The following is a 15,100-nucleotide window of genomic DNA, read 5'->3' on the forward strand; positions in this document are numbered from 1 at the left end:
GCTGGCCGAGTGATGTTCCCGAGGAGACTTTACCACACAGCCCTCTCCTCTGTGCAGAGGGGGCCGCCTGCTGCTCACCGCTCCCCTCTCCCCTCTAACCATGCACTGCCCCCTGCACATCCCCGCTCGTAAAAAATGATTAAGGCCGCATTTGTCATGTGTTTATGACTGAGAGGCATTGCGTGATAGGGAATGGCATCTACAAGAGTCTATCAAGAGCTTTCTCCTCTTTCCTCGGCGTCAGTGAGCTGCGTGGAAGACTTTTTCTCTGTGCCACATGCCGTAGTTGGTGTGTTAGAGAGCATTAGAGCACTGTTGAGGATGTGGTGGTCTGCCCAGTGTTACTGTGTTTTCACTTGTCAGTTAACTTATTGTTTGTTTTACAAGCTTGTGGCCTCACCATCTTTATCAGTCTTTATTCATTTAAATAGCTTTGATATCAGATATGTATTCAATCCTCCTCAGAGAACTAAGCACAGTCTTATTTTGCAATGGTAAAAAAGCACAATGGAAAATACTCCAGGAAAGCTTCAATGTTTTTCTTTCTTTTTTCCTTCTTCTTTGGGACAATGTGCATTAAAGTAAATTGATGCCTCCTAAGTAGATGAGTTGACCTTTAAGGAAACCAGCAAGTGTGACCTGTCTGTGAGTGCCTCTGCCTGTGTTTCCTGGTGAGTGTAAGAACTGCAGGGTACCATTGCTCTGCTTTTATTAACTGTGTGTGTGTGTGTGTGTGTGTGTGTGTGTGTGTGTGTGTGTGTGTGTGTGTGTGTGTGTGTGTGTGTGTGTGTGTGTGTGTGTGTGTGTGTGTGTGTGTGTGTGTGTGTGTGTGTGTGTGTGTGTGTGTGTGTGTGTGTGTGTGTGTGTGTGTGTGTGTGTGTGTGTGTGTGTGCTTTCATGCGTGTGTGAGGGTAGTAAGGGTATGCACACGTGATTTGCTTCTAAATGTGTGTTACATTAGGTACCTCTGTCTTTATGTTTGGGAAACCACAACTGAACTGGTCACATACCACAGCTGCTCTTCCAAGCAGCCTTTTTAATCACGTTTCTTTTTTACCTGTAACATTAAATCCCCACATGATATATGTCTGGAAAAATGAATTGCATATATGCCATTTCCAACTATAATGTTGAAAAGACAGCTCAGTTGACTTATGTTCAAAAAGCACTTGTCTGGTTTGATCAAAGCAAAGGCCTCTTTCCGATATAAAAAAAAAGACCCTGTCGACACCTGTCTACCTATTATAAGTCAAAGGATATGGTTGGAGATATTCTATTATTTTTGTTATTGTCAACAAATGTAATGAATACAAATAAAGGTCTATCTTATCTTAATAATTGATCTTAGTATCCAACCACAGTTAAAGAAAGAAAATAAATAGTTTTTTCCTGAGTCTGATAGTTGGCCTGTAGGAGGAGCTTTGACAATTAAAGTAAAGGAAGCTCTGACTCAGGACAGTGACCGCATGTTAGAGCTCATATTTCCTCACAAGTCTTATCCTAACAGATCATGTGGTAAATGCATTCTTCATTGGCTCAGCTTAAGATTTGTCTTGTATTTGGTTATATGCCATTTTTGGTATTAAAGAAACTGAGCAATAAGTTAAGTTCTGAGTACCAGTCAAAATTCAGAGACTGAAGAAAAACTGATGAGGGGAGACTATGATTCACTGAAAGCCACTCCATGAAAGCAGTCACTCCAGCCCACTTCAGCTCCTCCAAACCATAATTCCCATAAACACAACTGAAACTTTATTGAGTGCAAAACCACTGGCTCCATCCAAGTTTTTAGGAGCTACTATCTGAGGAGTTAGAGTTCCCTTTTCAAAGCCACAAGGGAGATATACGATCCCTTGCTCCTTTTATTTTGTGCACAGCCGTCCACTCTCTCCTCATTCAGTGTGGGAAACGCTTTCCCATGGTGAGATGTGTCCCCTGCCCACAGTCAGTCCTAATGGATGCCTTTAGCTAGCTTTCAATGAGAGAAAACAACAGGAGAGGCTGTGTTGTACAACTGAAACAGATGGTACTAATAGAGTCCTGTCGGTCCAGTTAGCCTGGTTATTGACTGTCCCTAGTCCAGGTAATGAAAGGACACTGCTGATATATCACATGTCACCCCGTTGTCTTTGTTGTGTCTTGGTGGTGAACACACAGTGCTGTGGTTGTACCTAATGAGACAGACCCTAAACTTGAGAATAAAAGAGACCAGGGAAGCTATTGCTGTTTCTCACAGTTCATAATATATGTAGGCACCTCTGTCGAAGCACAACATGTTTGCTTTGCTTTCTTCTGAAGGCGCCCTGGGAATAGTTCCCCTGCAAAGCCAAACTTTGGCATTGCAAACATAAAAAGAAATGTCTGCTAGTTTTCAAGTCTGTCTAATGATAGCTTTGGCTTTTCGAGCTGTGCTTTTTATTATCTTAGCGATAAGGTTAAGCCCGAACACACATGCCGCAGTGAGTTGCCTGCAGCTTTGGCAGCTTTAATGAGACACATAAATGAATTTAGTGTTGCCACATACAGCTCCTAAACGCTTATTATCAGGATTATTGTTGAACTGTTATGAATAAGAGAGGGAAAAAGAAGATGCAGGATTGGAAGGGGACATGATTGGCTGATGTTACATATGTCCTTGATTACCTTCCTTCTGCTTTTATTCTAATAAGTGGCATTCTTTGTACTCCCTAGGACAGCTAGACAGTCTGACACACGATGAGAATAAATATTGCATGTGGTAGACATTAAGCTGTCATCCTGGAGAAAAAAAAAGAAGAGATGGAGAAATCCGTGTGGTGTTCTTCGGCGCTACACTTTGCCTGCTCTTGTCACAATTGTCACATCTTGATGACTCCCCCCACTCTACCCCAGCCTCCTTATTTTCTCTCGCCCAGTCAACTGCCTTGAATGACAGCATGGATACCCCATATAGAGAATTATTTTTGGGTGATGTACAATGTACCATAGCTTTGATAATGTCTCCTCAACAACCATCGTAAAGACAAAATTGTTTTTAGGGGTTTTATCTATCACGTGCAAACATTTAAAGTACCAAGATGCGTCTTTAAAACATTTAATGGGTGCAGTTATCAAAGAAAAAAGTTGTTCAAAAAAGCTTGTTACCAGCATACCCTCAAGGTTTGTTTCAGATATGATGTGCGATGATGCTCTTAATTAAAGCTGCTCCCATTGTGCCTGCGCTGGGTTCTGTTTCCTCCAGCCTGTGATTGCTTTGAAGGCTGAAAGAAGTTCACAATATTGGAGATAGTATGTGTGTGTGCGCGTTTGTGTGTGTGTGTGTGTGTGTGTGTGTGTGTGTGTGTGTGTGTGTGTGTGTGTGTGTGTGTGTGTCAGATCTCCTTCCTTCTCAGAGACTGATGTGCAATGCCTTTTTCCATCCGGCCATGGCCACAGGGAGCAGAAGCCCACCACTGGGAGGATGAAAAGCTTCCCACAGAGCCCCCGACTTCCCAGCCTCAAAAGCCACCATGAGCTCATACCTCTCATATCTGTCTCCCTTCACAGAGGAAGGGAAGAGGAGGGGGTTTGTATGCGCCGTGTGCCGCAGCATCCTAACCCTCTGAGATGCTGTTCCCTGCTAACTGGGACCAGCATAACACAGTCCCCACGTTTCTTACAGGATGAGTCTGAACCTGGCATGTAAGCCGGCAGCTGGCAAGATTTGGGAAGGTGCTCAGTAATATGTTGGTATTTGACCTGTGTGCTGAGGTGCCATTACGGTAACACCTGGTTTCAAGGCTTTTATTGTCATGTGTTCATAGCTACAGTGTAGATATGTCAATGGAAATCTTAGGTCACAGGCTCCTCAAACAGTGCAACACAATACAACTGATAAAATAGTGCAAGTAAATACAATTGAAATAGAAATTGGAATATGATATATTAGATAAATAATTTGTAAGTTCAAACAGATGAATGTTATAGATGTTCTTTCAAAAGTTCAGGTGTCTTATGGCCTGGAATGTCCCTGAGTGTGGTGGTGCGAGACGGCGGCAAACAGAACAGTTTGTTGCTGGGATGATGGGGGTCTTTTGTAACCTGGCCAGTATTCCCAAGTTATTTAGGACCACCTGCCCGATCCCCTTCCCCGGGTGTGTCACTGATGAAGCTGTAATGGATGCAGGTAGTGGATTACTCTTCAGGTGTGTCAGCATTCAATTGCATCTGAAAGGAGCACTCAAACTGGAGATGATGGCCCACCTTTTACAGGCTTAACTTCTAATAAAGCCAACTTGTATGAATGCATGTCAGACGCAGGCCCAGGTTATTGTCTCAGGTAGCTGCCCCTGTACTTTAGAAACTCCCATTGTTTTCTCCTCCTGAGCCATTTAAGCAGATCAAAGCTCTGACAAAGCCCAGGGAAGCCCCGGGCGTGCGGAAACACAGGAATTATCCCCCCCTCAGGATTCCCACACAAAAAGACAAATAGACTAGCCCCAGAGGGTGGCCCCCTGTGGGACGTCTCCATTCACAGGCAGCCTGTTGTGGAAGCACCAATTGTTGTTTTTTTCTTCTCTCATTTCACAATATATTGTGCATTGTAAATACAGCAGGCATCAAATCTAAAGCTTAGAACAAATAACACAACATGTTTTTTGGTATAGATAAACAGGTATACACTCATACTGCTTGTTTTTATCAGTTAACAACATAAACCAAAACATTATAATAATTGTATATCATGTTTTAGATTTGTAAGAGTTTGATAATGGAACAATTTTTCCTCCTTGAATCGAGAGCAGCGGGAGAAGCACAAACATGGCTTGTTCCTTAGCTTTGTTTGAGCCTTCAAGCTGGTGAATGATTAGCAGAAATAATGTCCCTGTCACCCTTAATCACATTAAAACGTGGTTAACATTTAATTTTTCCCACTTGATATGCAAGAATTTCCACTTGATTTGCAGCAAAGGCCATTGGAATTCCATTATAAAAAGAATAAAAATTTCAGGCATCATTTGTTCAGAGAGGGATATCAGGACCAGAAAGTGCTGAATCTTTCTATTAACTGAGCAGTGAGAGATGGCACTCAGTGCTGGGACATAATGGAGACTGACAAGACACACACACACACACACACACACACACACACATACACACACACACACACACACACAAAGACACACGGACAGACACTAGGACAGACACAATCTCGGTCACTGGATTTGTGTGTGTAGCTCAGACTTTTACAACAAATATTTTACAAGAACAAATATTGTATCTATCTTTTTCTATTTCTATAGGATATTTTACATTTTCCCTTAAATTATTTGTGATCTTTCTTAAGCAGAAACCTAAGTTGTACATATTTTAGATTATGCTACACTTTACATACAATAGCCTGCACTGTATATTACGGCTATATTATTGATAAGCAAACATTTGTTCACGGCCTACCTCTATCAAGGTTGTGTTCATCAATATAGTCTTCTTTCTGAGGTGTGTTGATTCTCTTTTGTAGTTGTAGTATGTAATTTGAATGGTTGATTATGTTTTGGTCTTTTTCGTATGACTTTAAAGTGTTTGTTTCCTTGTTTGTATTGTTTGTTAGGACCCCTCTAAAGTCACATGGTTTATCTCAAAGAGTTTATCCTCATGAATAAACTTGTACAACAACAAAAATAAATAATGCCAGCATTTCAAACATGTTCTTGAGGAGATACTGAAACGACGCCGCTGAGCAAGAGCAAAGAGTCCTTGATGTATTGAAAAGATGCTTCTCCTCAACACCTTGATTTCTCTGAGATACAGATTTGCATGGAGACCTTTATGACTCAGAACTTCATCGAGACTGAAAGATGAAAAAAAATCTGCAGCATGTTTTACATAAACATTTCCCCAATTTACAATTCCTCGTACAATTCACACAAATAATTGGAAAGGACATAAATACAAATTGCAAAGTGGCATGGGCAGACAGCGGGGAAGTTGACAGAATCTGTTTTGGGAGCCGTGTTGACGGAGCATCAAAGCTCTTAATTGACAGTGCTTTGTTTCTGGAGTTGAGGGAAGGGGGAGTTTCGTGTTCCTGTGGCAAGGTGTTTGTCTGGTCCTGTGTCACTCAGTGCAAGGACCCAGAGGCCCCCATGCTCATTTGCAGCGCACGTTCTCCGTCTCTGCATCACATTATTAAAATCATCCCTCAGCCTTCTACCGAGAGCCTCTTTGTTACTTGGCTGGCTTGGCTCAGCTCTGTCAAGTCTTCACCAATTACAGTCTCAGGTACAATGGTCTATTCAAAGGATCACAGCCCTTGACTGGTGTGGAGAGAGTGATTTGTGAATCATTATTCAGCCGCCTGTAGAGTGCGCAATACCTGAGGAATGCAAATAACGTGCCACCAAATAGACAGCTGTGCGCCTAAAAGTGACAAACTACTGCTGTTATTATCTCAGATTGGATTCTTCCCCTCTTGGAGCGCCCGCCATCTCCTGTCTTTTTTGGGCTTTGACTGTGTTTTATTTTTCTGTCCTTTATTGGGGAGACATTGGTCGACTACCTTATTGCGGTGGCAGTCAAACGTCAGCTCCACACCGAACAGAAAGGCAAATATTAGGTTACGGCTCTTAATAGATGTGCATCCGAACAGACAAAGTGGCATATGAGGCATTTCAAAATGTACCCTGTAGTGTTATCTTATCTTGTTGGGAAAAACATCCAATCAAAACAAAACTGTGCTCTCCCTGCGCCCGTTACCCTGTCATATATTGTATATTGATAATCATTATGTGGCAGCAGTGATATGGTGTAGGTGATAAAGCGGTGACATTGTTATTGGAATAGATGTGGTATTGAGGTGGTCGGGTTCCTCCCAGTCTTTGATTCTTATGGGCTTTAAACAGGAAACTAGGATTACAGATAATGACAGGGACCCCTTTAGAATCAATCCAGCCTAGGAGCTGTGTCGGGGCCGCCGTGTGAAAATGGATTTGTGTGATGCTGTTCTTTGAGACCTGTACAATCCCAGCCCGAGAGCTGGTGGGGCTAATCTCATAATTGCCCTAACCCCCTTGTATTGTTCTGACTGAGAGTTACCATTAAGTGTGAGGATATCTTTGTCATGCAATGTCAGGTGTCCCGCTGGACTGAGAGACAAAAAGAGAGAAAAACGTCAGGTGGTAAAGAGAACGACAAAGACATGTATGAGTAAGGAGACACTTTGCGGTTAGTTTGTCTACTCCTTCTTTGCTCTACGGTACAAGGTCAGTTGGGGTCTATTTGTCAAATGTAGTAAACGCTTTGTGGTGTTTTGAAGTAAATACTCTCCCACACAGTCCTTGTCGGTACTTCTACTTGAGAATTTCAATTTGTTGCTAGTTTATGTGTCTACTTTATACGTTTCATAGGGAAATGTTGGCCTTTTTACTCCACTACATGTATTTACTATTTACAGTTACTCTATTGTTATTTTCCATATTTGATCAGCCTCTAAAACATGATGCAATGTCCTTTTATAAGTACTTTGAATTTATAATAAAGTGCTTTACATCATATCCATGAAACGCCAGTGCATTAAGAATATTCCAACCCGTTTTCAAAACAAATCAACTTTGCACATTTTTATTAATATTTCCAGTGCAGCAATTGGCCTAACTGTCTCTTGTATCGAGATGTAAATGTTTTTTTCTAAAAGGTTGATTTGAATATAAAACATTGATTTGTTTTATGTATTTACTGCACTAGAAGGGTCCATCTATGAGTACCATTACTTGTGATTAATTTAGTATATTTTGCCTTTACCTTTAGGAGTTTGAATGCAGGACTTGTATGGGAGTTGCCATTGTTCCTCTTTAAATCTGTGGATCTATGCTTTTTAGTGTGAGCACATGCCAAGTCAAGATGTTTACTTGGAAATAAGTCAATCTCTGAAAATAATACCACCTTTGAAGTGCAGTCGCCAGAAAACACTCATATGTTCAGCTGCTCTCATGAATATGCATACACCAGCAGATAACAAACACTTTGTTGTGAATCAAGTCCTTTTGTGACTGCTGATTTTTACCCAGGTTGGTGAAAATCAAGGAGTGGGTAGACAGCCATGACCCCGGAGCCTTGGTCATCCCCTTCAGCGGCAGCCTAGAGAGCCAGCTCCAGGACCTGAGTGAAGAGGAGCAGCAGAAGCACTGCACCGAGCACAAGACGCAGAGGTTAATTAGCATTCAGTCTCCCCACACTTTATTATCAGCTGTGTCCTCCATGCACTCCTTTAATTGCATGTGCTGATAGAATAATAAATGGCAGAGTAATTACCATTATAAAGCAAAGGATCCCTCTTCTTACTGAACAACTCAGTCAAAGGGTTTTCCTCTAAATTAAGTTTTTAACTGTCATCTGTCATCTGTAGGTATAATTATAACTTGGCCATTTTAGGTGTATTGTTCTCGTGTGAAAACCTCTATGGAGAGAAAAATTGTGACAGCAGATGTTTTTTTTTTTCTCTTGGTGCAAGGCGCCGGGTTGAATTCTTAAAAATGCTAAATGAGTCTACAAGCTTTCTAATTAATCAAAGAAACCATTGGAGAGTTGAATGTCTTATGAGAGACGAAGTGACCCATCTTATTCACTTAATGAGTTTATACTGGAATGAATGGGGCCTTGCCACTGAAGTGAACTTTGTCTAGGCATCAGTGGCAATAAATAATACTTACACAGTTCAGACCCCTCGATTTAAACTGACATTTCTCTCCACCAGTGCCCTGAGCAGGATCATCAAGGCAGGCTACGCAGCCCTGCTGCTGGAGTACTTCTTCACCACTGGACCAGATGAGGTCCGTGCATGGACCGTTCGGGTAAGAGCAGGCTGCCTGCTGTGCACACACATATGAGTGTGTGTACCAGATACACGCGCACATACACACAAACGAATACACACTGTGTCCCACGTTCCACCCTGCTGGCACCCTCACTGATATCACACACTTTCAACTTTGTCATGGTTGTGCTTTAGCTAGTCATTACAGGCCAAGGATAACTTCAATTACTGGTGAGCTGCTGAACAGTGAAAGTGGGGGCTACATTGATTGAGGAGGGCAACAATTGATTTTGCCCATTACGTCCATGAGAATGTTTCCATCCTGTGCAGATCTGCCTGCCCTCCTCCTGCCGCTGGAGATAAGGAGCCTGTGCATTGTGCCTGCCTAATCTGTGTGACGGAGGTTGTCTGTGCCAAAATTGATGTCGCTTTTCATCCGACTGTTTGTGGGCCTTGCAGGGGGCTCCTCCTCCCTGTGTGTCTCAGTTTACTGAGCCCGGCCCGCCAAGATCTTTGTGCAATGGGATCGCAGGATTTACATCAATACAGATGTTGGCTTTGCGTGCTGGTATTGTGTAAACAAAAAAGAGAGCATCTTGAGTAAATATAAGCATTGAGTGCAGATATAAAAAGGTATTTGCCTGTGGTTCCAAGTTCATGGCAAATCATCTAAATATTCTCCTTGATTTTCAGCTTTTGTGTTTTTGTTGAATAGGCTGCTACAAATCTGTTATGACACTATAACAGGATATTTCAGTTTATATTCATTGGAAAAAATATTGCTCAATGAAGAAAATCCACAATTTCATCAAAACAAAATCAGTGAAATATGTAATTATCTCGCTTCTAAAAAGATTTCATGATCATGGCATTTTTAGTTTAGCTGTTAACTAATAAATAAATAAGATTAGGATTGAAATAGTGTCCAGGCACTGATCTTGTGTGTGGTCAACAAAAAGCTTGAGGCAAACATTTTATTTTATCCCTATAAATCCCTTTTCCATATGGGATGTACAGCTCGACCAGTTATCTCATAGGAGGACATTTCCAGTCTTATGTTGTAATTTTAAATAAATAAAGAAGCCAAATGTGCCCCAAGTCCAGGTTTAGATTCACAATATGAACTAATGACACAGAAATCCATCCTAACATCTTGCTATCATATTGTTATGCTTACAAAAAAAAAATACAGACTCTGTGACGCATACTGTGTATTATTTAATTTTTCTTATTAGAAAATGAGAAAAGGTGACCTGGGGATAAAATGCAAAAATCCCCTCCCTGTCAGTAAGGAACACAGGAAATCGTAGTAAAATATAAGCCTTGGATCGCCTGCCAACAGGATGCCACATGCTGATACTACATTTATCCGGGAAATGCAAATGTTATTACTTTGCAGAAAATGAACGACCACAATAATTACCTATATGTTTTGCTATTGACTAAATCAATTAATGTAACTAAATGACACCTTGAACTAGAAAAATATAATCATTTTTTATTTTGATAGTAAATGTATTGTTGCTAATCATGAGACATGTCCACACAAGTCTGTAAACAGTCTCTCTGTACATGCCAGAGGGAAAGGTGAGCTCACTTCTCTTTTTTTTTTACACAGGACACATTACATTTTAGTGCGATGACATCACTGGGTTTAGACTCACACTCGTCTCAGCATGACTGATGTCCTCACTATATACCAAAAAATCTTGAAACACTTTAAAGGCATCCTCAAAAACACGCTTGTCCTCGTCGACATAAGTTATTACAGCCAGCCTTGATTGTGTGTGAGGGGCATTTAGTCAGGTAAGCATCAGTGAGTAACTATATTAAGCCAATACATCTTGCATTGTAAAAACTACACTTAGTAATGTCGTGTTCCTAAATCCTTTACCATGCTTTATTAGGCAGCCTCGAGGTGACCATTATCTATCAGCCTGCTCTGCATAGCTCTTAACTAGGACAATGTGGATCTCTTGTAGTGCTCCATATGAAAAAAATCCCTCCCTTAATCTATTTTTCTCCAGATAGACAAACCTTGATACTGATTAATGGAAGTTAAACTCACAAGCACTCCGTCAATGAGATTGCAAAGAGATGGTAATGTATTAGAGTCATTAAATACGCATCATTCTTTTGGCATGAAATATGTTGACCCCAACCTGATTATATACATAATTAAAACTGCTCAACAGTTCCTGAGCACGGAGCTGCGGAGCGAGCAGGTCGACAGGCAGGAGTCATAATGATACACAGCAGCCACGTCACTTATACGGGTCATTTGTCATTTCTGCCCTGCATTATTCCAGTGCATATAAATTGCACATTTTATCAGTCACTAGTTGTGTCTTAAATTCTTTAAAAGAGGATTTAAGGTACAAACAATTTATAAAACTGTTTACTTGTGTTTGTAAATTGGCATCTAAAATAACTTTAAGGGCAGCTCCAAATGTATTGAGAATACAATTTAAATAACTTAAAACAGCTTAACAGCAGCCCTGAATCTACAGTATTTACATTTAATTGAATGTACGAAATGAGTTTGAATTACCGGTACCACTTTACAATAAGACTATAAAGGGTTTATAATTAGGTTATGAATTAGGTTGTAAACACTTTATTAATCATTAAGAACCATTTATAAACCAGTTATATACATCAACACAGGCTCACTATGAACTATCAAGATGACTAAGCCTTATATTGACTACTTAGCTAGAATCAACTCAGTGAACAACAGATACCAAGGATGCTGGCTGATGAAGAAGATGAAGTAAGCTAGGTAGCCAATATAAGGCTTAGCAGTACAGATAAATGTGGGCTCACTATTTGGCAAGCAACCGGTCACAGTTGTCCTGTTTATCTCATGTCTTATAAAAGCTTATTAATGACTTGTAAAGTGTTCACAACCTAATTAATAAATGAATTACAAACTATTCGTAAACCCTTTTATAAGGGTAGTCTTATTGTAAAGTGGTACCCAATTACCTAACTCAAACCAAAATAGTAAGGCCTAATGCAGTGAGGCCTGTACCACCCTGGCCTCTCACTGCAACACTGGGTCTTCTTGCTGTCATGACCGGAGAGTCGAGCAGAGACCCACAATGAGGCGAGATTGCTTGGACAGAAATCAATACCAACATGGAATGGGAATCAGAAGGCATTGATAGCAGTGCTGGGTCCTTATCAGTGTCCATGCTGCCCTAGCAAGGCACAGCAGAGTGGAAAGCTATCCAGAAATCAGGACTGAGGCAAGAATACCCCCGACTGAAAACACCCCCGAGTGATGCTCACAGCGCTATCACCCTATCAAACACAATGTCGCTCGCATGCTGTAATCCATCTTCTCCAAAACAATTCATTTGTCCTCTCTTTTCCTTCCTCGTGACAGAAAGGAACTAAGGCTCCACAGGCTGCGGAGAAGATCCACACAGACCTTAAGAAGGGCTTCATTATGGCGGAAGTAATGAAATTCCAGGATTTTAAAGAGGAAGGCAGTGAGAACGCTGTCAAGGTGAGCAGTCAGGGTGCCAGAGGAGATGAGGGGAAGTCTCCTGTGATCAGTGGAGCTGACAGTCAGCACACAGCTCCAACTGCAAACTGCTCTTCACCTTTACTCAGGGGAAGAAATTACTGCACACACTCCAGCACCACTCCTGACAAGCCAACTGATTCTGGCTCTAAACACTGCCATTCTGCTCCAGCTGTGCATATCTTTATCACAATGTGTCTTAACTGGCTGATGGCAGCGCTTGCTCGTGGCTCAGCACCGTCTCTTGGAGGTGGCACTTCGTTACCTCACCAGGCATTTATCAGATCTATAGAGTGCGCTGTTAGCTTAGAGCTCTCTGTTGCCAAATCCCCAAGCCACTGTAGAAGGCATGTGACAGTGATAGAAAGCGGCAAGTTAAATAAAGTGTGAAATTCCTCAAATAAGGACTGTTTCATGGGTGGGTGGTGCAGAAATGTGCCTCGCATATCTTATTTTATGATGGCCTGTGTTTGTTTTTGACCTTTTAACTGGGCTGTGGGTTGTTCATGTGCACGCTCCTGTCAAATGTAATAAGGGATTTCATGGTGAATTTGTAAAGACAATAACTGGGCAGCAGGTACTTTGCAAAATGCCTCAAAATGTGTCTCCCTCCTTTAATAAGTGTTGTTTTGAGGCTTGGCATTAATTTAGTTTCATTTTGGAAAACTGTAATTTGGTAATTGAAGGTACAGAGTTAATAATCCGTTAATCATCGCTGTTGGAAGCCCTTCATATCAAAGATGCTATTTTTTACGTTTCATTTCTGTGAAAACACATTAAGAAAATGAATTCTCAGTTGATTCATTGAAAGCAGAAGTGACTTTTGTGAGCGACAGCAGTGAGCCATGCTGTTAAAATCCCACTATCACCACCATCGACTCCATGTGCCCACTTACAGACTCAACTAATGTAATTATAGTGACACACAGGGAAGTGCGGCGCGGACCAGTGTGGAAACGGGGCACTATGAAAACATTTAAATCTCCTTGCTATTCAAGCCCTTTTTAATAAGTATTTAGAATTTAATGCAGCGGCAGTGTATTGTCCACACCCATCATAAGCCGCAAACAGAGGGCGAAGCGAGTGGGTCTCTGGGGACTTCCACCATTGTTATCCGAGGTTCAGATCTGAGTGTCAGGCCCTTACTGCATGCTCTCTTACTAATCCCTTTCTGGGCCTCATAAGAACATGGAGCGTTTCTTACTGTGGCATTAAAGTCTGTGCTATTTAATGCCAGTTGTGGGAATAGGCTGTCTGAATAGGGCCAGTGTACGGGGATATCACATTATTAGTAATCATATCTGCTTAAGCCAAGCTTGCTGCTCCAGATGGCTGCTTTCAAGTGCAAATGAACCAGTTAGACGTGTCTGGTTTAATACATACTCAGGAATCACAAATAGCCATTGATTTTTTCCCTGTCTCCCTTGCATGCAGTGTTTCTGGTGGTATTGAGCTTGGATTAAATGGTCTCCTGAGCCTTTAAAGGGACATTGATTCTTCTAATTAATTGTGCGCCGTGCAGAACCAGAATGCATAAACCTGTCTGTATTAGCACTTCAAGTCAATTATTTTTGAGTTTGCCGGGAAGGAGAACAAACACTTACTGTATACAAAAGAAATGTTAGAACTTATTCTGTTTCCTTGAGAAGTTTGATAGTGCTGTAATCAAAGACTTATTAACATTTTGTGCTTGTGCACATGAAACTGAAATGGGCAGAAGAGACGATTATTCACTCAGTGGGAATTCAGGCCCCCCTTGAACAAAACATGGTGGTGTGTATGTTTTGTGTGTGTGTGTGTGTGTGTGTGTGTGTGTGTGTGTGTGTGTGTGTGTGTGTGTGTGTGTGTGTGTGTGTGTGTGTGTGTGTGTGTGTGTGTGTGTGTGTGTGTGCGTGTGCGTGTATGTATGTATGTGTGTCTTTAACAGAAAAGGGGGGGATGAGATTTGCGAATTAATTGGAGTAAAGTCATTTGATGTGATACATTAGATTGGATACTAATTTGTAACTATTACAATGTAAACTGTTATTATGCGCTTTATTGTTAATTTTCTTTTTATTTGTTATTTTACAGGCGGCAGGGAAATACAGACAACGGGGAAGAAACTATGAAGATGGAGACATCATCTTTTTCAAGTTTAACACACCGAATGCACAAAAGAAAAAGTGACACGAAAAGAATATATTTGTTTACATAACTGACAGTGCTTGTTACCCCTTTTTTTCTTCCCTTGGCCTGATACCCACTGCCACACACTCATGTTCTGTAGGATCAAATCCCCTCTGATCCAAAGCACAGGTTCAGTAAACTCTGACAGCTTTGCTATTTAAGATCAGGATCGGCCCCCACTCCAAATTGTAGCAGAATTTGAAGGAGCATATTACTCTCCAGATACCTCATTAATCTCCATCACGGGTGCCAGCACTGACACAGCTGACAGCGGGGACAATGCCACCTGCTCTTCTCCCCCTGCTGCAGATAATGCATGTTTTACAGTAGCCCAGATGTCTACACTCAATAAAACATTTGACAAAACCAGTCTGTGTGTGTTTTGGGATGTCTGTATTGAGTGGGAAGCTGCATGGGGATGGTGATAGCGCTCCTGCCGACCACTGATTAGAGAATTAAAAGACACAGCTGACATTGACTGTAGCAGAGAAGGGACAATTATAATTAAATCTGTTAAGTGATGCTGATTTGAGAAGGGCACATGCAGGATGCAGGTGTTTCGGCCAAAAGAACCGGTCAGTATAAATGATTATTTGCAGAGTGATTAAGTTAACCTTTCATTTATCATT

At 41.3% G+C, this 15,100-nt stretch overlaps 1 protein-coding gene across 1 annotated transcript in view; it reads left to right on the forward strand.

Moving 5' to 3' along the window:
• LOC117544332 (obg-like ATPase 1) overlaps positions 1 to 14,890 on the forward strand; it is a 38,646-nt gene extending 23,756 nt beyond the window's left edge. The window contains exons 8-11 of the mRNA XM_034213272.1: positions 8,025 to 8,165; positions 8,711 to 8,807; positions 12,162 to 12,284; positions 14,376 to 14,890. Of these exons, the coding sequence (XP_034069163.1) occupies positions 8,025 to 8,165; positions 8,711 to 8,807; positions 12,162 to 12,284; positions 14,376 to 14,471 (457 nt within the window). The 3' untranslated portion in view covers positions 14,472 to 14,890. The remainder of the gene's footprint in view (positions 1 to 8,024; positions 8,166 to 8,710; positions 8,808 to 12,161; positions 12,285 to 14,375) is intronic.
• Positions 14,891 to 15,100: the final 210 nt, after the last annotated feature.

This window comes from Gymnodraco acuticeps, unplaced genomic scaffold (assembly GCF_902827175.1).
Source record: "Gymnodraco acuticeps unplaced genomic scaffold, fGymAcu1.1, whole genome shotgun sequence".
NCBI lineage: Eukaryota > Metazoa > Chordata > Actinopteri > Perciformes > Bathydraconidae > Gymnodraco > Gymnodraco acuticeps.